Source organism: Monodelphis domestica, chromosome 5 (assembly GCF_027887165.1).
Source record: "Monodelphis domestica isolate mMonDom1 chromosome 5, mMonDom1.pri, whole genome shotgun sequence".
Taxonomy (NCBI): domain Eukaryota; kingdom Metazoa; phylum Chordata; class Mammalia; order Didelphimorphia; family Didelphidae; genus Monodelphis; species Monodelphis domestica.
The window spans coordinates 258,842,167-258,867,015 of NC_077231.1; the positions used below are offsets into that span (position 1 = coordinate 258,842,167).

A 24,849-nucleotide genomic window follows, 5' to 3' on the forward strand; every position below is an offset into this window, starting at 1 on the left:
GAGCAGGTGGAAGTTTCTATGTCAATCAGAAGGGGAACTGGGTCCAAGAGTAGCTTCTGTAGCTGACTTCCAGCCTGGGTGAGATAGATCCAGTCTTAAAAAAAATTATGGAGACACCATCCTAATAATATCTCTCTCTGGCGTTGGTCTGCTTTGTTCTATAAATATTGTATGGGGGATTATGTGAGGTGCCTATATTGAGGAATGGACTTGCTTGGCTACGTGGCATACTTATCTAGGAAAAAAATATTCCAGGATGAATGAGGGGAGGGATAGAAATTGGTAAAACCACACTGGAAAATGGGGTTAGATGATACACTTTGCCCCATCTCATCTCCTGTATCTAATTTTTTTTTCCAAGACCTATCAGTTCCCTTTCACATGTCTGTCCCTTTCTCTTCATTCTTTCTGCCACCATTCTTGACCCTCATTATAACTTGTCTTGTTTATGGTAATAGCCTTCTAATTTGCCTCTAGTCTCTTCCCTATTTAATCTGGTAAACTTGGGGGGATATACAGCTACACAGCTAACAGTGTTATATTCCCAAGGCATAGGTATGGCCGTGGTATTGCCCTGATCACAAATCATCCATGGATTTTACATGTAAAATCTGTATCCAATCACTTACAGTCTCAGGGAAGAGGAGAGGAAGGAGAGAAGCTAGAACTCAAAAATTTTAAAAAAATGAACTTTAAATTGTTTTTACATGTAATTGGGGGAAAAGTGAAATATTATTAAAAAAAAAAACTTGGTCTTTTGTTGGCCTCAGAATAAAACACAAATCCCTCTAATGGCATTCAACATTCTTTACAATTTGGCTACAACTTACTTTTTGATCTTGATTTTAATTCACTATATGTTATATCCAAAATGAACTTAAAAAAACCAAACCCTTGTTGGCTGTCTTAGAGTAGATACTAAGTATTGGTTCTAAGGCAGGTGAGTGTAAGGGCTAGGCAATGGAAGTTGTGACTTGCCCAGGGACACATTGCCAGGAAGTATCTGAGGCTGTATTTGAACCTAGGACCTCCTATCTCCACCAAGCTCTCTATCTACTGAACCACTTAGCTGCCTCCAAAATGAACTTTAGACTGCTCCCCAATTCAAAATGCTATTTCTTGCTTCTATATAGAATAAGAGGGGAGTAAGGTATAAGAAACCTGAAAAGGTAGGAAGGGACTGGTTTGGGAAGGGCTTTAAAAGCCAAAGTTACTGTTATATTTGATGCTGAAGGCAGTAGGAAGCTCCTGGAGAACTTATATAATAGGGCATGTATATGACATGGTCAGGTCTATGCTTTAGAAAGATTAAATTGAGAAATAAATGTATACATATTCATATGAACAAATGAAATTCATTGATCATAATTTGGTATTCTAATGAATATGTTCTATAAAGTATCAAAAAATAAATCGGATTAATAGATCTTTAATAAACTTCTTTTAGAGACTTATGAGAAAGAACACTATCTACATCCAGAAGAAGAACTGTGGGAATAGAAACACAGAAGAAAAACAACTGCTTGATCACATGGTTCAATGGGGATATGATTGGGGATGTAGACTCTAAATGATCACCCTAGTGCAAATATCAATAATATGAAAATAGGTCTTGATCAATGACACAAGTAAAACCCAGTGGAATTTAGTGTTGGCTATGGGAGGGGGATGGGAGGAGGGGAGGGAAAGAACATGATTCATGTAACCATGGAAAAATATTCTAAATTAATTAAATAAAAAATTTAAATTAAAAATAAATAAAACCTCTTTCAGCATATGAAATAATATTCCCTTTATAACCGAGACCATGGTATTTTAACTCAGTAATGGAAATGTCAGTGTTTATGTAACCTATATGCCAGATAATTAATACTCATAAATGTTTTTAGATTTATGAATAGAATAGAATAGAATTAAACTCAAAGTTTACTCATGATTTTTTCATTTCCCCCTCCCCAAAAGCTATTGGAATAGTCTAGGCATGAGGTAGTCACCAAAGTGAAAGCAGTGCCAAAGGAGGGAAGGGGGTGGAGAATAAATAGAATTTAACAAGTGATTGCACATGGTGGAGGAGAGAGGGAAGAGTCAAGGATAACACCTAGGTAATACCTTTTGTAGCCTCTGCATCTTATGAATGTACCATTAAAGTGATCATCCTGGATCATGGATACTATCATCCCATGCACTGCTCTGCTGAAATGATTTACCCAAGACACCTGAAAGATAGACTTTAGGCATCAAGAAGTTGTTATATGAGGGGCAGTTAGTTGGGTCAGTGGATAGAGTGCTGGCCCTGGAGCTGGGAGGACCAGAGTTCAAATCTGGTCTCAGATTCTTCCTAGATATGTGACCCTGGGCAAGTCACTTAATTCTAATTATCTAGCCTTTACTGTTCTTCTGCATTGGAACCCATATTTGCATTGATTCTAAGGCAGAAGGTATGGGTTTAAAAAAGTTATCATTTGGAATAAAGAGGAATTAGTTGAAACATTTAGGATTATGTAAATCAGAATGTAGCCATACCTTTCCATCAAACACCATTTTGTATCCTTCTCTGTTTTTTATAAGATTGTATAAATACTCTGCCAGCTCCAAACACTTATCAACCTGGGCTTCAAATCCAATGGTTCCCTAAGAGAAGGAGAAAAAAATTTAGTTAGACCCTAATGGGGGAAAAGGGAGCTCTCAGTCAGAGCTGGAAAAAGTCCACGCAGACTCCAGAAGTCAAATTCCAACTTTTCTTTACTGCTTCTATAGCAATCTACTCAAAAGTTATGGTGTTTCTGAAGTCCCTGGATATAGCCCTGCAACTGTATAAAATAGGCATTGTGATATTGTGGAGAGAATGATGAATTTGGAGTCAGAGGGCCTGGGTTCAAATCCCAGATTTGCAGTTGACTAGCTCTGTAACCCATAACAAGTTAATTAGCTTTGCTGGGTCTCCGTTTTCTCATATTTAAAATGAAAGGGCTGGACGGGATGCTTTTAAAGTACTCACCACATCTACATTTATGATCCTCCTTCCAAGTAGCTTTGGTCCTCTATTGATTAACCCTAGGGCACACTCTAGTGAAGTGCTTTTAAATGACTTTTCACTTTCATTCCTTAACATTTATTGAGTGCCAACAGAATGACTTAGAAAATAGCTACTACCCATGAAACAGGGACATGTAATGTGGTTCTAACAATAATTAGACCGAGATGGATAACCCAAAGTGATAATTTTCCTGTTTATAGTCTAACTTCGTCTGGTCTGGCTCAGAAAAGACACAGACACATGGCATTGTCTCTTAACAATGGAAACACAATCTGTAGTAAATGGAGTTCAAAAAGCCAAGTCAATGTGACATCACATGTTCTGAGGAATGCTTCTTCATCCCGTCCAATGCAGGAGAATGGTGGATTCTAGTTTAGCCCTGCCTATATTTGAATGTTCTGGTCATCGGGGAGCCATGCCTCACTGACCCCAGAGGAATTGTTGGAGCTTCCAATTATTTGGGATTCATCTAGAAGTCTGGGTCCTCTTAGCATAGCCCTTGGGTTGGCCAAATGTTTCTCTTCCAAGTGGAAGTCTAGATCGTTGTGGAATGGGTCCAAATCAGCTCTAGGAATTATAGACTGATCAGAACCAGGGCTGGGATGAGTCAGTAATTAAGGGAGAAAGATTTAGTCTCTGAATTAACCCTGCTCCTATCTTTGTCATCAACTTATTGTGTGACCCTGGCTAAATCATTTAACCTCAAAGCCCCTTGACTCCAAATTTAGCATACACACCATGGTGACCATTCACAAAGAAAAAAGAATGCCAAAGCTCTTGAGGGCACAATAGGAAGTGTCCACCCTCCTATTGATTATAAAAGACAGAGGTAGTCGGGGCATGAGCCAGTATTGCCACTTCATTGCCCCCAGGATTTTAGAAATAATTTATGAAGGTCAGCTAAAGACTTTTCATGGAATAAACAGATCCTTAGTCTTTGGAGAGTCCACTTGAAATCTCTTTGTGCCCAGACTAACTAGTCTGTCTTAGTAAGAAGAATTCTTCCATAGATATACCAGGAAGCAATGCAGATGGTCAGGTCACTCTGCTAAGGCTATTAGCCATGCCTATTTCTCTTCTTTGTCTCCCCTGCCTCAACCTCTTGTCTGGAGGGACAAATCTCCAGAAGTTGGCTACTTCTCTATAGAAAAGTACTATTGCTCTTCAACCACTAGCTCCCAGTACTTGGTCCAATGGAATCCACTTAGAATTCACTTTTCTTTGTAGATGGGGAATGAGGGCTTCTTGAATAGAATGTCTATAATTATGCAAGGGAACATACCAATTTGAGCTCAACAGCACCCAAACATTGGTCTCTGAAACTTGTAAGAAATCTGGTAGTTCTCCACTAAGCCACGGTGAAGAGGAAGACAAGAAATACCAGGACTCCCATGCTTCCTAGTTACTTAGCTGGTTTTCAAACCTCTTGTCTTCTGAGTCCTGTTCTCTGACACCTGCAGAATCCATTGCTGGATCCCTAAAGCTAAGATGCTTGAGACAGGAATTTTGCTAATGTGGAATTAATTTGATTATTATTTTGAAGTTTCCTAAAACCAACTCCATTACCTAGCACAGCACCTGACAAATAGTGGGGATGGGGATAGGGATGGCCCCATGGCTTTCAGTCATAGAAGGAACTCCTTGATGAAGGAGGTAACCCAGAGGATCAGAATCAGGGTGATTCATCTTCATGAGTTCAAATCTGGTCTCAGACACTTATTGGCTATGTGACTGTGAGCAAGTCATTTAACCCCATTTGCCTCAGTTTCCTCATCTGTAAAAATAAGCTGGCGAAGGAAATGGCAAACTGCTAGTATTTTTTCCAAGAAAACTTCAACTCAGAGTCTGACATGACTAAAAGGACTCAATAATAACAACAGATGAAGAAAATCCCTCTACCTCTGCACTTCCTTTGAAATTTTTAGTCTTTAAGAAGTGTGGCTAGAGCTAGGTGTCAAACAGACTAGTATTGCCGAATGCAGCTATGCCAGATTAAACTATAATTGGGAAATATTTTAAAAAATAAATAGAAATATAACAGAACATAGAAAATGTTAATATGTAGTTTTCTAAGTCAATATTCAGCTGACAGGAATTTTTATGAATAGCTTAGTGTCTTTTTGAGACCACTGGCTTAGAGAACTAAGATTTAAGTGATGTGCTAAGTGACTTGTCCAGGATCATTCAGTCAGTAGGAAGTGTGACTTGAACCCAGATCTTCCTGTAGGGTTTTCAAAAAACAACTGTTTGTTTCTCACACATTGGAAGAATGAAATTTACTTTTTGTACAATTCGGGTTTAAGCAAAATGTCTTATATATTGCAAGATAATTGCCATTAGTGATTTATCATTTTCTAATTTTAAAATGCCAATGAATGAATGCAAAGAGCATTTCCTAAGTTCAAAATATGTGTAAAGCACGTATTTAGAGATGCAAATAGAAATGTAAGACAGTTGTTGTTGTCACAGAGCTTCACATTGTAATAAGCAGAAACAGACAAGTATAATGCCAACACAAACAAGCACATATTTTAGTGTATACTTGAGTTGACTCTTTCTGCATTCCCCAAGTCTAGACTTTTACTTGGGCTTAATTAAAATATGAATGACCTTATTTTATATCTTGTAAAATGATATGCTCAGGGTTATAGAAGTAGTAATCCTCAAAGGTGAGATTTGAACCTAGAGCCTCCTGACTCTATCTTATCCTCTCTAGCACCTCCACATAGCTATATATAGTCATATTAATAGAGAATTTATCATATATATATTTGTATATGAGATATAGAGATTCATGAGATTTTGTGCTGGAAAGGGTATTAGAAATTATCAACCCCTTTCTTTTTTGTAAGTGTGGTCTAGAAAAGTCAATATATTTGCCCAAGGTCACACAGTTAACAGTAGTGGGATCCAAACCCAGGTCCTCTGACCCCAAATCCAGTCATTTCCACCAACCATGCTGCTTTAAAAAATAGGTAATAAATGATATCATTAGTTCCTATTAAGTAGAAAGTAGTACTATTAACCCCCAAATCCCATTCCTCAATTATGTTGAATAACAAAATACTGAATAGATTATTATCATTATTCAGTTTGATTTTCTGTGGTACGTCACATTGCCTTCTGAAGCTAGGCAAGGGGGCTCCAATTTTCTAGCATCAACTTCTCTTGGGAAAGGAGTTTAATTTTCTGTAACCTGGAGGAGATTTTTATATAGCATGTATCACTTCAATACTCCATCTACACATAAACTAATTGGCTTGATTGCTATTATTATTAATTATCATTTTATATTGAATTAGAGAATATATGTAAAGCATTTTTAAAAATATAAAGTGGCTCCTATATGGTGCAGTGGACTGAGTCAGACCTGAGTTCAAATCTTCTCAGACACTTACTAGCTGGGCAAGTCACTTAGTTCTGTTTGTCTTAGTTTCTTCATTTATAAAATGAACTGGAGAAGGAAATGGCTATCTTTACTAAAAAAAAACCCCAACTCAAATGCGGTCTTGAAGAGTTAGACATGACTGAAACAACTGAACAAAACTATAAAATGCTTTATAAATATTAGCAAATATTTATTATTATTGTTGTTGTTTGGGAAATGGGTTGGGTCTGTGATGTTATCAGTGTAACAGATTTCTAGGTGAGGAAATTCCTTCTGGTACCAATGCAAATAAGGACCTTTTTTACAGCTTAGATCACTGAGGAATTAAATGACTTTCCCAGAATTACGCAGCCATGTATATCATTAGACTTGAACTCAGGTCTTCAAGGACCGCTTTCTATCTATAAAAATATAAATACTATATTATCTCTTTAGCTTTTCTATTTTTTTGGGGGGTATGCCAGTCACCTGTCCATCATTTTTATACATTTCCAAAAATCCATTTAAGAGTTCTAAATGGAAGTTTAGATGGCAAGCTACATCCTTTAATTAATTTCAGCTATCTCCTGGAAAACTCTAAAACCATTTGACTGGAAGCAATTCTGCAGCTGGGCTATCTGCTCGCTTACTTTCCTTTCATAGTTTCTAGTTGCTCTTTTGCAGCTGCCTAAATACAAGGTTTTTTTTCCAGGTTTCATCTGGTTGGACTTTAAACGCCCACCTGATGTCCTCAGTGACACCTGAACTATTTCTGCCAAACCTTGCTGTGAAGTTCTGTGCTGGAGTACTCACACGGGATATTTCCAGCAGGGCTGGATGAACCATTAGGGAATGTAGATTTCATTTTCATGTAAATGTCTTTAGTGATCACCACAATCATGAAAACAACATAGAAAAGAGAGGCAAAACTCATGGGATACCAAGCAAAACTGAGAAACCCTGGAAGAGGTTTGGAGATCAAGTTTTCTGCTGAAAACTCAACAATATTGACATTCTTCTTGTAATTTATACCAACCCACTGAAGGAGGAATTTATTGAATAAAAAAATCACTCGAGAGAGTCATCTCAATTCCTAGTCTATATGTATTTGTTTGTTGATGTATACAATTTGGTTTTTGCCATGAGGTAGGGGCTAGAATTAGGTCAAGCTTGTGGATTTGAGTTCTGCTCCTCACACAAACACACATTCTGGATATGACCATCTGGGCCAGATCCCTTTGTCTCTCAACACCTCCAGAAACTCCAAGGCTACAGGCAACTCATTTGTGCCTAAAGTGGGAGTTTCCAGGCAGGAAATACTCGGCACTAATGAAATGACAAGTCAAGACCACCTACCTCTCCCTGAAAAAAAGTCATATATAAAAATATATGTAGATGCAATTACTAATAGAATGAACTCTAATTGCACTGAGCAGAGTTGAAGGTGGTTGAAAGTTCTCACAGCAATACTATGCTTTGTTCACTCATCTAGACACTCCCTGAGAGAATATAATATGCTGTTCTATAGCTATAAGAATAATTATACACCTCAAAAAATACTGCTTTGTTTAAGATAATTGCAATCACCGCTCCCAGCATGCAAAATGGGACCAGGTGGGCTGGTCACTGATTTGTCATGTTTAAGTCAGGAATCTGGCTAAAATAAAAACCATCTTTGGGCTTTTCTGGCCTGATTACATTTAAACATAATATTTATGCTGTTAGACAGCTACAATTAGGCCCAGTAAGTGCTGCACATTTTCAGCTCTGAAGTCAAACATGCAGAGAGACAAGTGATTCTCTTACAGTTAAAGTCCCATAAGGTAAACAGAAAAAAATGGTACAGAAGACGTACGATTAAGTACTTAGGGTTGTTTTTCTTTAAAAGCTCAGCCGCCCTTTCAGTGCCACAAATGAGCTTTTGTAGCATTTCCCCCTGTTCTTCAAAGGTATAATTTATGGCCTTACATCAATCTATTCCAGTGTTCAATCACTCGGTAAAAACAACAGGTCAGAAAACAGGGGCTCTCGAGGAACAGAGAGTTCTGTGTTATAAATCAGAACGGATTCATTTTCTAAATGCCTTAGCTATCGATGCAATTTGCTATTTATTTTTAAAAGACACATACACAAAAGTGATTCTATTCCCCTCCATAGAGGGCGTAGAGAAAAATGCACATACCCAACTGGACGAAAAGGGTTCGATCTTGGGGGAGGCATTTTCAGTCTCGAGACTAATTTATCACAGGGCATAGAATGGAGAAGATCAGATCTGGTTTCTGTCCATAGGGAGGACCCTGAAAGCTCATGTTTGCTTACCTTTGCTCTCCACATTAGCCATAATTTGAAAACATCAACATGGCGCCCGCACTGTAAAGCCTTGTCTCCAGTATCATAAGACAAGTCGTAGTGTTTATCTTGTTGAAAGAGGTAAGAAGCATGCATCTGGTTGCAGCTTTGCATCAAGCCCTTAAAGAAACAGGGAAAAAGCAAAAGAAATCCCATCAAATTTGTCAGTGCTCAGGGTTGAAATAATAAGACAATAAATCCTGCTGCTGTGAAAAAGGAGATAGCTTGACACCTGGAAAATAAGGGCAGAAAGATTCATGCTTTTGGGATTAAAGAGAAAGTTATGGGAATAATTTTTCTAAATGGAAAAGACAGGTCAATGCATAGGCACAGTCAACCATTGAATTAATTTTATGTATTTTATGAATGGCCTTAGAGTCAAATGTTACTGGATTATAACCATGGATATATGCTTATGTTTTGATTTTCTACCTAAAGTCTCAGTCTTTAAAAAAAAATTCTTACCTTTCATTTTAGAATCAATACTATATATTGGTGCCAAGGCAGTAAAGTGGTAAGTGCTAGACAATGGAAGTTATGTGACTTGTCTAGGAAGTAGCTGAGGTCATGTTTGAACCCATGTCCTCCTATCTCTAGACCTGGCTCTCAATCCCTATCATTATGATTTTAAAGGCATCTATCAGAAGTTCTGGCTTTGTTTCTAAATATATACATAGATTTATTTCCTAGTTTCAGTAGTTTACATCATATTTTAAAATTTTGACTAAAAAGAGAATTGATCTTAAGAGATGATCTAGAAATTGTTTCTTCACATCCTCAACTCTTTTTTTCTCGGTGCAGATGTGCATGCGAGCCACATGGGATGGTCCTTTTACTTTGTGGGTAACCAGTTCATCACCTAGTGGACATCTTAGGTAGACTTTTTTTTGGAATGGTGTTGGAAGTATCTCTTGCTTGGCTCTACCTACATAAGCCCAAGCTAGGTGGTCAGAGCTTTAGAGACCTTAAGATAAATTCTTTTCCAGCACAGTAGGATTTGAATCAAAAAATTAACAAATGGGATATACGTCTCTTGAGTAGAGTAAGGGATGTCAGCAAATAAATGTATGAGTGAAAGAGAAGATGGGGTGGCTATGGTGAGAAGGATGGATGATTACTGATGGACAGCCTGTGTGTCCCATTGGTATCTTCATGATGTCAAAAGAAAATGAGGAAAGACTATAGTATGTTGGGTTAATCTTTTGTCTCAAAACTATGGGAAGATGTGGCTTAGAATCATATAGGATGGGCAAGCATGGCTGGGCTGTAAGGTTCCATTTCATGGAACTACTCCCATGGATGAGTTCACAGGTCCAATGGAATAAAGGAGAGTATTGGGATACTTTGGCTTTTATTTGGATTAGGGTTCAACAAATGACCATGGTATGTCTCATTCCAAATTCCCTGCCCCCGTCATGGTTGCTTCTAGGTTGTTTTTTTTCTTTCTTTCTTTCTGAGAATGATGGTTTCAAAGACTAAGTTGATGGCCATTATTTAATATATTAAAATTTAACAAAAGTAAAGATGTTCTTAGTTCAAGATGAGCTTGAAAATCTTTTAGTAAAGTGAGTAGTATCCTGATCAAACCGAATTATTCATTATAGTTGTAATGGGATTTTGCCAGAAGCAAACGCCATGCTTTTCATTAGTATCCTCGGACCATGGAAAATGAGTAGTGATATTCAGCCTTTGAATTGTCCCCAAGGAATGGTGTGTGTCATGCTTTCTGTTAAAAATGTATTTTGTTTTCATTACTGCCAATTTTTTCACTAGAAATTCCACCCAACATTTTATAACTGGTCCTGAATCCCAAGAGTCATGTGTCACTTTAAATTTTTACAAATATTTTTACAAATATTATCATTTTACCCTAATAATTGGTATCAATTTTATATATAAGGAAACTGAGGCAGAGGTTAATTGACTTGCCCATGGTTACATAGTAAGTATTAAAGGTTGGATTTGACCTCAGGACTTCCTGGTCTATCATTCTCTTTACTATGACACCTGACTGCCTATTTAGAGTCAATTGAAGCTTTTCCATTTGGAGATGGAAAAATGTTAATAATTTACATTTATATAATATTTTAAATTCATTTATTCAACACACATTAATTATTCATCTTCTTTGTATACTAGGTGTCAGGCATTGACCTAGGTATTGAATACACAAAGACAAAAATAAACCTGACCCTGCCCTCATGGAGTTTATCTTCTATTGAAGAAAATTAATACCTATATTGGTAAGTAAGTAGGAAATTTATACAAAGAAAATACCAAGTAATTTCTGGGGCAAAGTTGCTGGTAAATGGAGGAGGATAGGTTTCATGTAGTAAATGGTGCTTAAGTTGAGCCTTGAAGGAACTTAGGGATTCTGTGAGGTGGAGGTGAGGAGGGATGGCATTCTAGACATGGAGGAAGAGCCAGTACAAAGCTAGAGATTAGAGATGGCATGTTGAATCCAGGAAATAGGCTACTTTCCCTAGGAGAGTCATGTCCAAGGAGCCTGGAAAGTTAGAATGGAGCCAAACTGAAAATGGCTTTTAAATGTCAAACAGAGAAGGTTCTATGTTATTCTGAAAGCAAAAGGAAGTCACAGAAGCTTCTTGAGCAAGGGTATGAATGATATGGTCAAACCAGTACCCTGGGCATGGAAATTTTCCAGTTATGTAGAAGATGGATTGAAAATGGGAGACAATTTAAGAAGAAAAACTAATTTGGAGATTATTATATTCATCCAGACAAGAATGACATAAGTCATTTAAGTATTGTTATTCCCATTTTATGGATAAAAACTGTAGTTTGGACAGTTAAATGATTTGCTCATTGTCATAACTTTTAGTATCAAAACTGGGATTTGAATCCAAGTCTCCTGACTCCAAGGCTAGGGCTCTTTTTTACAACATTCTCCTGTGGTCTTTTGACTACATATATTGCACATTCTGTTTTATAGTTCCAGACTATACAACTCACCGTAGATGTGTAGTTTTATGAGATAAACTAGGTAAGAGTGGGGGCGAATTAGCATAATCCATTATGCCTAATGGAAACTCAGTTCAAAGCATATTAACACTTGGTGATGGATCAGTAGCATTAGCATTAGTATTGTATTTATATAAAACATCAGGAAAAATTACTGAAATGTCTCTCTAAAGCCATTCTTCTGATGGGAGGTGGCTAATCTAAATGAAGTTTGTTCCATTAAACACTGGATATGGGTATCTCCAGAAAGGATGCCCTGGTTGATATTGGTCCTGGCGTATACTATGGAAAGGTTGCTAAGGACAATGCCTAACTACATCCCCTTTACCTCTATGAATCTCAGTTTCTTTATATGTAAAATAGGGAAAATGAGGCTTCCATGACCTGGCTCATGGACTGTTGGGAAGAAAGTGCCTTGCAAACATTCAAATGTTATATATATATATATATATTTGAGTTATTATCATTGTAACTAATATAGTTAAATATAAGTATGTTTTTCTGTTAGTTATTACAGAGGGCAACAAATACTGAACCAAGCAGCCCCTCATCTGTACCATTTACATCAGCCAATTCTAAATGCATATGGATTCTCATGGATGTAAAACACACATTCTTCACACTTGATATAGAAACTCTCCTTAAGTACAGTTTTGATTATATGATTCCCTTCTCAATAAACTTCAGGGGCTGCCAGATACCTCTAAGATAGAATACAAAGATCTATGTTTGACATTTAAAGACTTTCCCAACCTGGTACCAACTTTCATTTCCAGTTTTATTATCTATTACCTTCCTTCACTTACTCTTTGGTCCAGACTCACTGTCCTTTTCTCACACATAATGTTCAGTCTCCTTTCCACAGATGGTCCACATGGCCTGGAATGTTTGCTCTCTTCATCTCTCCCTCTTACAATCCCTAATTTCCTTTCAACCATAACTCACCTGGTGCCTCCCTCCTTAGGCAGTCCCAGATCACTCTAGCAGCTACTGTTTCCCTCATTGACACATCTAGTGTTTGTTTTGTATGTATTTCTCTGTGTATATATTTTCCTCCCTGATAGAATATCAGCTCCTCAAGGATAAGGTCTTTGTTTTCACAAGGCATGGCCAAATTAGACTGGAAATGATTGAATATCTTTGATTGAAGGGAGTAAATAAGTACTAAAGTAAATTCTGACTGTTCTTGATGGAGATTGAAGTTTCTAGATCCAATAGGGGGCTTACTTGGTTTATTTTCTCCTTTGCTTTGAACATCCACACTCAATATCCTCAGCATTGAATCAAAGACCAGGTCTTTCCACTTTTTATGCTCTCTGTGAATTCCTTTATGAAATATAATTTCTCCCAAGAGGAAATCTCTAGAAGAATATCTTATCCTGGATTTTTTCCCTTTCTAAGTGGGAGTGACTTTACCTTTTCTGAAGGTGATTACTACATGAACTTTGAAATACCTTGATCTTATCATAATATTTTATCATTCCATCTCTCTCTCTCTCTCTCTCTCTCTCTCTCTCTCTCTCTCTCTCTCTCTCTCTCTCTCTCTCTTTCTCTCTCTCCCTCTCTCTCTCCCTCTCTCTCTCTCCCTTACAATCTCTCACACTGTTCGTTGTCTTCATCATGATATCCATGCCCTCCATCCCTCAGTTGTTTACCAGGCTAACCTTTTTGCATTGGTTTTCTTTTCCTTTCTTCCCTATCTTGGCTTCTTAGTGAAGCAGTTCAGCTTTTCAGTAGGGCATACTCTTGGATATAGGACCCCTTGTCTTATTGTCAATCATGCCTTTCTAACCTCTAGCACTGGATTATTGCCAATATCTATCTATTACATCCCTAACCATATGCTGTTAAGTGGAGCTTGAGAAAAATCATAAAATTGGCATGATTGGGTCACTACAAATTTTGTCATAATCTCAGTTGGATCTTTGTACACCTCTCTGACTTCCATTCTTAAGAAGCTATGGCTGCTAGATGGCAGAATGGATAGAGTGCTGGGTCTGGGGTCAGGAAGACTCATCTTCCTGAGTCCAAATCTGGCCTCAGACACTTGTTAGCTATGTGGCCCTGGCCAAGTCACTTAATCTTGTTTGCTTCTGTTTCCTCATCTTCAAAACAAGCTGGAGAAGTAAATGGCAAACAGCTCCAATATCTTTGCCAAGAAAACTCCAAATGGGGTCATGGAGAGTTAGATGTGACTGGAAAGAACTGGACAATAATAACAGAAGCTATTCCAAACCATTCTACCCTCATCAAGATTCCCTTGATGCCCTCTCTCTTTCTCTTCACCATCTAGACTAAGGACCTTACCTTATACACACCAAAAAAATAGAGCACATGAAGTAAGAGCTTCCTTGTCTATCCTTCTTATCTCATCGCTCAGATATTGGATCTCACTATTTCCTCCTTCATTCTTATTTGGAAAAGTAGCCCTGCTCCTGGCCAAGGCAAATACTTCAGCTTGCATACTTGATTCTATCCCCTCCCATCTTCTTTATAATATTGCTCTGGTGGTCATCCCCATTCTCTTTCTTATTGCAATTTCCCTCCTTCTGCTGGTTCTTTATTGGCTGCCTACAAACATGCTTCTTCTGTCAAAACAATAACAAAACTTTGCTTGATCTGACCAACTCTAGTTGGTCACATAATTTTATGATTTAAATCATCACAACTTTAGGATTGTCTCCAGCTTTGCTCAGTGGCATATGAATGAGTATAAAAAATGAATTGAGAGTTGGAGTGTGTAGATTTGGTGACTCTACCTCCATTCCTCTCACTCTTTCCTAAACCCTCCAATCTCACTTCTAAATTCATTTATCAACCCTCTCTAAAGATGTCAGTGGTCTCTTAATTGACAAATCTAGCGATCTTTCCTAAATCCTCATCCTTGATCTTTCTCTGATGTCTAAGACCATCTCCAGGATTCACTTTCTTCTAAGTTTTTGTGACACTGGTTTTCTTCCTGCCTGTCTGACCTTTCCTTGGTCTCCTTTGGAAGGACTTCATCCATTTCATGGCCATTAATTATGGATGTTTACCAAGACTCTGCCTTGGACACTCTTCATTTTTCCCTTTATGTGATCTCACTTGGTAATCTCATCAGCTCTTATTCAGTCAATGATCATCTCTATGCAAATGATTCCCAGACATATATCCAGCCTTATAGTTCTGCATATCCACTTGACTTTTAGACATCTTAAACTAAACATCTAATAAACATCTCAAATTCAACATGTCTAAAAGAGACCTCTCATTCTCTTTCCTTACAATTCCTTTACTTATTTCCCTATTAATGCTGAAGGAATATTATCTTCTTTGATGTGCAGGTTTTCAATCTTGGAATTGCATTTGACTCCTCCATCTCATATGCCCTACATATCCAATCTATTTTCAAGGTTTGTCTTTTCCACCTTCACAGCCTTTCTCATATACATCCCCTTCTTTTTACTCACACTACCATCACCATAGTCTAAGTTCTCTTTATCTTTTGCCTGAACTATTTCAATCATGCTCTGGTTGGTCCCTCCATTCAGCTGCCAAAATCCTTTTTTTTCTAAAATTTCCTAAAAATATTTTCTAATCATATTAACTCCCTATTCAATACTAGTGGCTCTTCATAATTTGACCTTCCAATTTTTCAAGGCTTCTTAGACAACAGTCTTCTTCATGTACTCTATGATCTGGGTCCATGAGTCCTCTTGGTGTTTCTCACATGTAACTCTCCATGTCTCATTTCAGCATCTTTGCATTGCTCATCCCTCATTCCTGGAATGCTCTCTCTTTACAGCTACCTTCTAATTTCTTGAGCTTTCTTCAAGACTCACCTCAAATCCATTCTTCACAAGAGACCTTTGTAGTGTCTCCCTAAGTTCCTCCTCAGACCACCTTCCATCCACTCTGCAAATATCTTGTATGTACCAAACTATTAACATGTCTCCACCAGTAGAATGGGAGCTCTTTGATGGAAAGGACAGGGTCTTTGCCCTCCTTTGTATCCCCAGCACCTAACACAGTACTTGGCACACAATAAATACTTAATCAGTATGTATTGATTGACATTTTTATCTGGAAAACAAAACTGAACATTGTATAACTATAGTGACCAAGTTGGACCCCATAGAAAACATGAGAAAATGTACTTCTCTCTTTTCTCCATGGAAATGAGGAACTATGAGAGTGGAACACTGCATAAACTTCTAGGCTCTTTTGGTTAGTTTTGCTGAATTTCTTTTATCTCTTAAATTGTTTTTTTTTTTAGTTTTCTTACAAGGAATGACTCTCCAGATAGGGGAAGGGAAAGGATATATACAGAAATGAAAATGCTACAAAAGGAAATGTTATCATGAAAAACAAATTTAATAATAATAATAGGTAATATTTATATAGTATTTTCTATGCTACAGGCACTGTGATAAGTATTTTATAAGTTTATCTCGATAATCAGAACAACTCTAGGATGTAGATGATATTAATATCCTCATTTTATATATGAGGAAACTGAGACAAACAGAGGTGAAGTGATTAGCCCAGGGTCATACAGATAATAAGTAGTGCATGAGGAAGGATTTGAACCTATGTTTTCCTTCATCCAGGTCCAATGGTTTATTTCTTTTTTTTTTAATTTATTTAGAATATTTTTCCATGGTTACATGATTCACAATTTTTCCCACCCTTCTTCCCCCCAACCTCCAATGGTTTATTTCTTGTGCCACCTAACTGCCTCTAGAATAATTTAGGAGGCCAGGGTTCCTAAAGCCACAACTAAGTATTAGATTTATTCTTTTCCCCCTTCAACCCCTCAGGGTCTTCTAGTTTTAATTCTTTGGAGGTTCTTGGAAGAAACAAGGAAGATCTGAATATGCTCTTTGGTTTTGTTCATTTTTGTTGTTCATCCATTTCAGTAGTATCTGACTCTTTGTGACCTCATTTAGGGTTGTCTTGGCAGAGATACTGGAATGGTTTGCCATTTCTTTCTGTAGCTTGTTTTTCTTTTTGTGAGTAAATAAAGGTAATCAGGGTGAAGTGACTTGCCCAGGGTCACACAACTAGTAACTCTTTGTTTGAGGTTGTATCTGAATTTAAGTCTCTCTGACTTTTAGACTGGCACTCTATCCACTGAGTCACTTAGCTGCTCTAGTTTTGTATAATTATAGTGACCAAGTTGGAAATTAGGTAAAGGTTTCCATATATACTATTTGGGTCAAACAAAGGGAGAAAATGTTCTGAACAAATAAAAATAAAACCAGCCCAAACATACCTCTTCTCTAACCAGCAGAGCTGAGCACTGCAATGGAACACCCATCATCTTGTGAGGATTCCATGTCACAGAGTTGGCCCTGTAAGAAAATTAAACTGTATAAGAGAAAAGCTTCACAGAAGGAATGTCAGGTGATGAAATCTCTAGCGACAGGTTTCAGGATTCCAGGATTCTCTTTTCCATTCCTGACTTGTCATGGTTACTATTATAAGAACAACAAAAGCTAGCATTTATATGGCTCTTTATGATTTGTCAAGGTTTTGATATATATATATATATATATATATATATATATATATATATATATATAATCTCATTGATCCTCACAACAACCCTCAGAGGTAGGTGCCGTTATTGACTCTGTTTTACAGAGGAGGAATTTAAGTCTGAGAAAGGATAAATAACTTGCCTAGGGTCATACAGACTGTAAGTACCCAAGGCAAGATTTGAACTGATGAGATCCAAGAAATATGACTTGAATTTTTATTCTCTGCCTTTTTCATAAAGAGTGGAAAGACCTTAGAGAGAGAGGCAAGGAAAATTCCTCTATGTGGCCCTAAGCACTCACATTTATAGGTACTTACTCAATCTTCCCTGGGGAACTCATAGGACCAGTGGACAAAAGATAAGAATGCTTTTTCTGGTTTGGGGTCCTTAACAAGATTTGGAGCTCAGAGGAGCCCCACATTCCATGGCATCAGTCTGCTCCTTTCAAAGTCAGTACATGAATATCCTCTGAGAGAAATACCCAAAGTAGAGTGGAAAGTTTAATGTAAGATACAACTGTCTCTGACCCTAGATGGAAGAAAAAGGCAGGGGTTGAAAGATGAGTGGCAGCTGGGCAGACAGATGGGAGGCTGAAAGCCAGAGAGCTCTTTTTTCTCTCTTCTTTCATAGTAATAGATTTGCTTCCCACCTCTTAGTGGGCTCTCCCTCAAGAAGAAGTTAGGAGGTGAAGGTAGAGAGGAATCAATCCATCTCTTTGATGAATGGATATCAGTCAAGCAGACGACAAATATTAGCTGAGCATCCCCTGTACTTGTGACCCCAAATGATGTGGTAAACAAGATAGCATCTCATCCATCCTCACCTTAGATATGACTGATGAAACTACTAGGAGACCTCCAGGATTAGAATCGGGGAAAAGAAAGCCATGGCAGAAATGTGACTAGCTGAGCTGCCACTCGAGGAAAGGACCGAGTGGCTGAACAAGCTCACTTGAAAGAGCCAAACTGGCATACTTCCCACATAGCTGCATTCATTTGGACTCTTTTTCCATCATGTAGTCAGGAAGCTCATCACTAGTAACTCACAAGCCTGCAAGATTGCCCCAGCATTGGTATTCACACCTCATCTGTATCCTTTGCCCTGGAACCCCTCTAATTGGAGGGCAGAGTGAAGAACTCTCAAGGGCACCATGTAAGAAGGGCATCTATGGTAGCCATCATGGGAAATGGTCAGCCATTTCCCACCTGACTGGACTCCTCTCTTATGCTCTTCCTGCTATCCTTCCTTCCCCCTTAGCCTGCTTTTCCTTTTCCATTTGTGTTTTGTTTTCTATTAGTTTGTAAGCTCCTCAAAGAAAGGGACTGTTTTAAAAAAAAATGTTTCTCTAGCACTTACCACAGTTCTTGACACATAATATGTATATAATATAAGTATATTTAAATAAATAAATATAAAAATAATATAAAATAAATGTTTGTTGACTGTCTAAAAGAGTTCCTTCCTGTTGGGACTAGTCCAGTTCTATGAACCCCAAAATTTGATGAGAAAATACAAATATCTTTCCCCTTTGCTCTTTTTAGTATGTATGCTTGCCTTGCACATAGTGAGAGCTTAATTAATGTTGAAATGGATTGAATTGGCAGGTAGATGGACATATACTAGTAAATACTGTTTTCTTTTTTTTTCCTACACTAGAAGCAACTAGTAAGAGAAATAACATCCCCTTCCAACAGAAAGCATCTCTGCTTCTGGAAAGATAATAATGAAGTGGAGACAAGATTAGAGAGAACTTTTTTAATGTTTCCCTGGGCGATACCAGGAAAAACTGTGTGAAACACCTTTGGGTTTGTTTTCAGAGTGCCTTTCAGTGGGACTTAACTACCAGCTTTCATGGCAATATGTAGGTTTTAAGGAACAGAATGCCCTAGTGTCACGGAAGAAGTGAGTTCCAGTCTCCAAAGAAGATGAACCAACCAGTTTAGTTCTGAGAACATGAGCAAATATCTCCCTATATGGTCTCAGTTCTTATATGGCTCTAGATTATAATAAGGAATGTTTTCTCTCTTTTTTACCTGGTGAATGTATAGAAACAGTGAAATGTAATGGAAAAGGCATTGGCCCTGGAATGAGAAATGACCTGGGTTTGAACTATGCTCTGATACTTAACACCTATATGACTATAGACAAATCACTGAATCTTTTGGTGTCTCAGATTCCTCCTCTATAAAATGGAGGTAGTGGAATAGAAGGGATTCCAAGGTCCCTTCCAACCATAGGTATATGGTTTTATGAGCATTTTGTGAGTTGTTTTAAAATATTGAATTTCTGGTAATCCTTAAAAGCCCAGTCCAGATGCCATCACTTCCATGAAGCCTCCTATGGAGTCCTCTGTCAGGAAAGGTCTTGTTCCTCTGATCTTTCACTGGTCACTTTAAGTATATTATTAGGTATCTGAGTTCGCATCTCCATCCCCTACTAGATAAGAAATTCTGAGGGCAGAGACTATTATTTGCTCATATGTGAGTATCCTACAGAGCTCTGCCCCTCTTTTCTTCTTCTTCCATACAATATATCATTTGGTGATCACATCATATCCCATGGATTAAATGATCATCTCTTTGTTGATGATTCTCAAATCCATTTATCTAGCCCTAACCTCTCTCTTCACCTCCAATTTTTCATTTTCAAGAGTCTATTGATATCTGAAATGGTCTGTCCTATGGAAATCTTAAGCTCAACACATCCAAAACTGAACTCTTTATCTTTCCTTCCCTAATCTCTCTCTCTACTTCTAAACTTACCTATTACTAGAGAGGGTACCAGGAACCTCTCCTTCCTCCAGGCTCACAATTCAGGTGTTATCCCCAACTCTTCACTCTCTCATTCCCCCATTCAAGCTGTTGTCAAGACCTGGAGACTTTACCTCTGATGTAGCTCTCAAATATGTCTCCCTTCTCTCCTCTGACACTGCCAATGCTCTATTGCAAGCCATCATCATACTGGACTATTACAGCAGCCTGCTGGTGGGTCTGGACTGCCTCAGATTTCCTCCCACTCTAGTCCTTCCTCCATTCAGACACTAACGTGATTTTCCTATAGAGCATGCTTACTCCCTACTCAATTAACTCCAGCAGCTTCTTATTATGGCCAACACTAAATATGAAATCCTGTTTGGTGTTCAAAGCCCTTCATAACCTACCCTCCACCTTTCCAGCCTTTGTTTCAAAACCCTTACCTTCTGTCTTAGAAGCAATACAAGTAAGTATCAGTGCCAAGGAGAAGACAGGTAAATGTTTAGGTAATTGTTGCCCAGGGTCACACAGCTAGAAAATGTCTGAGGTCAAATTTGATTCCAGGACCTCCCATCTCCAGTCCTGGCTCTCTATCTGTTGAACCACTTAACTGCCCTTCCAGTGTTCTACATCACACCCTTGCCATCACCTTTGATCCAATGACTCAAACAAGCCACTCCGCATCTCAATTCTGGGCATTTTCGCTGACTGTCCCTCATGCCTAGGACCCTTTCCCTTCTCTCCTCTTGGCTTTTCTGGCTTGCTTCAAGTTCTTTCTCAAATCTCACTTTCTGCAGAAGACCTTTATCAATCTTCTTAATTCTAGGACCTTCCTTCTGCTTATCCATATTTCCCATTTATCTTGTGTGTGGTTTGTTTGCATAAACACTGTTGGCATGCTCCCTCCTTCAAGAGACTGGGAACTCCTTAAGGGCAGGGACCAATCTTTTGCTTCTCTCTGTATCCTTATCACTAAGCATAGTACCTAGCGAATAGCAGACATTTAATAAATACATATTGATGGTCAGGCTTGGTACTTTCTCTTCATTCCTGCACTTAGCCCAGTCTCTGTACACAGTACTTACTAAATAAATATTTGTTGACTGCATCAGTGAAAGAATGAAAATGTCTGTGATGAGATTTGTCACCTCTGTTTCAAAGATAGTAATATTGGTTTTAAGTCTCTGCATTATTTTCTTTTCAGAGCTTTCCTTCTTTTCTTGGTTACCTAGGTGACATAGCTCTGAGCATGCACCAAATGCTTCCATCAAAGTCAGACATTATGTGCTAAATTCTCCCTACTCCTATACTGGTTCTGCTAGAAGCCAAGATGAGAAAATAAAATTTCAGAACTCAATACTATTACAATATGATATTCTGCTGAAGGTGTCTGTGTTCCAAGATAAAGCGTTTTGGAGTAATGGTGTCATTTCCCACAAATGAGAAGAGAAGAGGGGGACTTGAAGAATCCATAAAAAATTTAAAAAGTAATCTATAATAATAAATACTGATATTTATATTAGCACTTTAAGATGCTCTCATTTAAGCCTCATAATGACTTTATGGGATGGGCAGTAGAATTATTCTCCTCATTTTATAGATGAGGAAACTGAGACTCAGAGAGTGTAAGCGACTGGCATATACAGTTACTAAGTGTTGCTGGTCTTTTAAGATCCAGGTTCAATACATCTTATTTGTCCACTCCCCCCCACCCCCGTTGTATTATTTCATCGAATTTCATAGTAAAAAAGCACCTCAAAGATGACCTAGTCTAACTTGAAAATAGATTCCCTTGGCTTCATTCCTGATTCTACAACCTTGCTTGAAGACCTTCAGTGCTAGAGAATTCACTATTCCATGAGGCAACCCATTCCAGTTGTTTCTGGGAAGTTCTTTCAGCCAAAACCTCCCTTTCCATAACTTCAACCTATCATTCATAGTTCTTACTCTGGGTTCAAGTAAATAATAAATATAATAAATAATAAGAATAATAATTAGAAGGTTTGCAAATATGATCTAATTTCACCCCCACAATAATCTTTGGAGGGAGATGCTATTATTATCCCCATCTTACAGATGAGCAAACTGAGGTCAAGTGATTTACTGAGGATCACCTAGCTAGTATCTGATGAGGGAACTGAACTGAGGACTTTGTGACTCCAGAACTAGTGCCCTATCCCCTGCACCACCAAGTTGTCTCAAGTGTAACTCCTCTTTCATATGATAGCCCTCGCATTTATATTGTGCTTTAAGGTTTGCAAAGTACTTTACATGTTATCTTATTATATCTCCTTGCAATGTCCCTATGAGGTAGGTAGTATTACCCCCATTTTACAGATGAGGAAATTGAAACTCGGAGGTTAAGTGGTTTGTCACACAGCTTAAACTGAGGCTTTCCTGACTCCAAATCTACCACTTCATCACCTAGCTGCCAATTGAATATCATTAGTTCTACCCTTCTCCCTTTCCCTCCCCCCCAAAAGATCCATAATTCCTTTGAAACCTTACCAGTTCTCAGAATGGTAGTGATACCTGTAGAGGAGCAGCTCTGTTTCCAACCAGCAAGCATTGGTCTATTGGGTTACAAAAGGGATCTCTATAACAGAAACAGTTGTTGCTTGGAAGAGGTCATGGGACCATAGATTTTGAGCTGGAACTTAGAAATCATCTAGACCATACTGAGAAAGGGGCCATCCAACTTGGGAGGAGGTCAATGATTTCTGGGGCAGGCCACTTCATTTTTGGTTGACTCTATATAATTTTTTTCTGATATCAAATTTAATTTTGCCTTTTTTTTACAGCTTCCACTCATTAATCTTGGTTTTATCTTTTAAGACTAAACAGAGGAATCTCATCTCTCTTTGACATGTCAGCCTCTCACCTATTAGAACCCCAAACTATCATTCCCTCCCTCCAGTGCTCTCCACTGGAGAAAAGACTCTAGGCTAACCATTCCCAATTCATTCAGTTTATCCTTGATTTCCTCTGTTTGCCACAAGACAAGCCCCATGTTTGTTCTATAATCACCAGCCATAACAGTTATCAAGCCTTGCTTTACTAGGGAGAGTAGTACTTGTTTTTTCTTACTGTCTTAATTCACTCCAAGAAGAAGGATATATAAATCCAAGATGGGGGCAGGCAGTCTCTCATGTAGGGTTAATAGCGTTGCCCTAGTTGTACTGCTGATGGTGCCTTCTCATCTTTACAAGATTCTGAAACATAGTTCTTAATTTTCCCACCCAAATTTCATTCTTTATTTCCTTGTATAACATTTGAACCCTGGACCTCAGGGTTCCCTCTTCATTTTAGAATAATAGACATCAAGTTAGAGTGAGCTTTTGAAGGTCGTCTAATCTGATCTTATCATTTTCTAGCCAAGGAAGCTGAAATGGAGAGTTTGTTCCTCCTTAGGAACTACCAGAGCTGAGATCTGAACCCAGGTTCTCTGTTTCCATGACCAGCATTGAACCCAGGTCTTCCATATACATGGTCAGCACTTTTTCCCAAAGCACCATTTAAAGTCCCTACCAAGATATTCAGAATCTACTTCCTCTATTTTCTTAACCAGTCTGGATCAATGATGCCTTAACTATGTTGCTGTTCAGTTGTTTTTCAGTCCTGTCTAACTTTGTGACTCCATTTCATTGGCAAAGATACCAGAGTTGCTTGCCATTTACTTCTTCAGTTCATTTTACAGATGAAGAAACTGAGGCAAACAATAGTAAGTGCCTTACCCCTCTAGTAAGTGGCTGAGGTTAGATTTGAACTCAGGAAAATGAGTATTCTTGACTCTTGGCTGGCACTCTACCCACTGTACCACTTGGCTGCCCACTTTGTACACAGTTGGTGTTTAATGAATGCTTGTAAATGTTACTAGATATCATTAGACTGCAATTCTTCCTGGGTCTTCTTGATCTGCCTAGAACTCTGGTTTGGGGTCCTAGAATAATGCCTTGCACACACTGGGTGCTTAAGAGATGTTTGTTGAATTGAATTAAATATGGCACAGACCCATGATGGGCTCTAGCACTGTCTGGACCTCCTGGCCTTGCCTGGATGGACCTGCCTCTGGATCTGACTTCCAGTTTGTCTTGAAACCCCAGAATCTGACCTTGGTTTTGCCCTCTACCTTCAACTCCCCAAACGCCCTCCTTCCTAGCCTCACTGATGTTCCTCTTAGAGCCATTGACTGGGATGTTGTATTGTCTGCCGTGCCAAACCAGACTGGCACAGCTTCTGGTCTTGGCCTCTCTGGGGCTGCTGTGTCCTGCTGCTGTCTGTGACCCAGGGCTGGCAGATGCTCCCACATGTCACCGGGCTCCACCTTTTGTTTCTGGCATGGATATCTTCAGGAGAGGATTTGGCCCAGAGCCTGTGGGGAGGCTATTTTCCAAGGGAACATCTGGCTCTTTGGCAGGATATGGTGGGCATTTGGCGGCCACTAATGAACTCTGTTTCCCATCTGAATGGAGGAAGGAGGAAGGGAGTGGACAAAGCTATTGACGGGTTGGTTGGGCTTCCATTTTGAGAGACGTCTTTGTTGGAAGGACTGGATGAACTTTACCTAGTATTCGGTAACAATTTCTGAAGCTGTTACAGACTTTGTGTTTCTTCTTACAACATATACATTTTGGTTTTGGATGGGAAATAGATGCCCTGCCCTAATCACTGCCACATCTGCTGTGCTTACAAGTAAAATGAGCCCCAAAGCATCATTCAACATTATAGCAGGCAACAAGTTAATATAAGAATAAAACCAGGAGACATCAATTCATTAAAATTAGGAAATGATCATTTGAGTTACAAAAGAATTTGCAAGAGTCGTATCTTAGTAAATGCC

At 38.5% G+C, this 24,849-nt stretch overlaps 1 protein-coding gene across 1 annotated transcript in view; it reads right to left on the bottom strand.

Annotated features, from left to right (window-relative positions):
• The window catches only part of GAD2 (glutamate decarboxylase 2), an 81,362-nt gene that overhangs the window by 14,250 nt on the left and 42,263 nt on the right, over positions 1-24,849 (bottom strand). The window contains exons 12-14 of the mRNA XM_056800078.1: positions 16,990-17,068; positions 8,724-8,873; positions 2,524-2,631 (exon numbers count right to left, since the gene is read on the bottom strand). Of these exons, the coding sequence (XP_056656056.1) occupies positions 2,524-2,631; positions 8,724-8,873; positions 16,990-17,068 (337 nt within the window). The remainder of the gene's footprint in view (positions 1-2,523; positions 2,632-8,723; positions 8,874-16,989; positions 17,069-24,849) is intronic.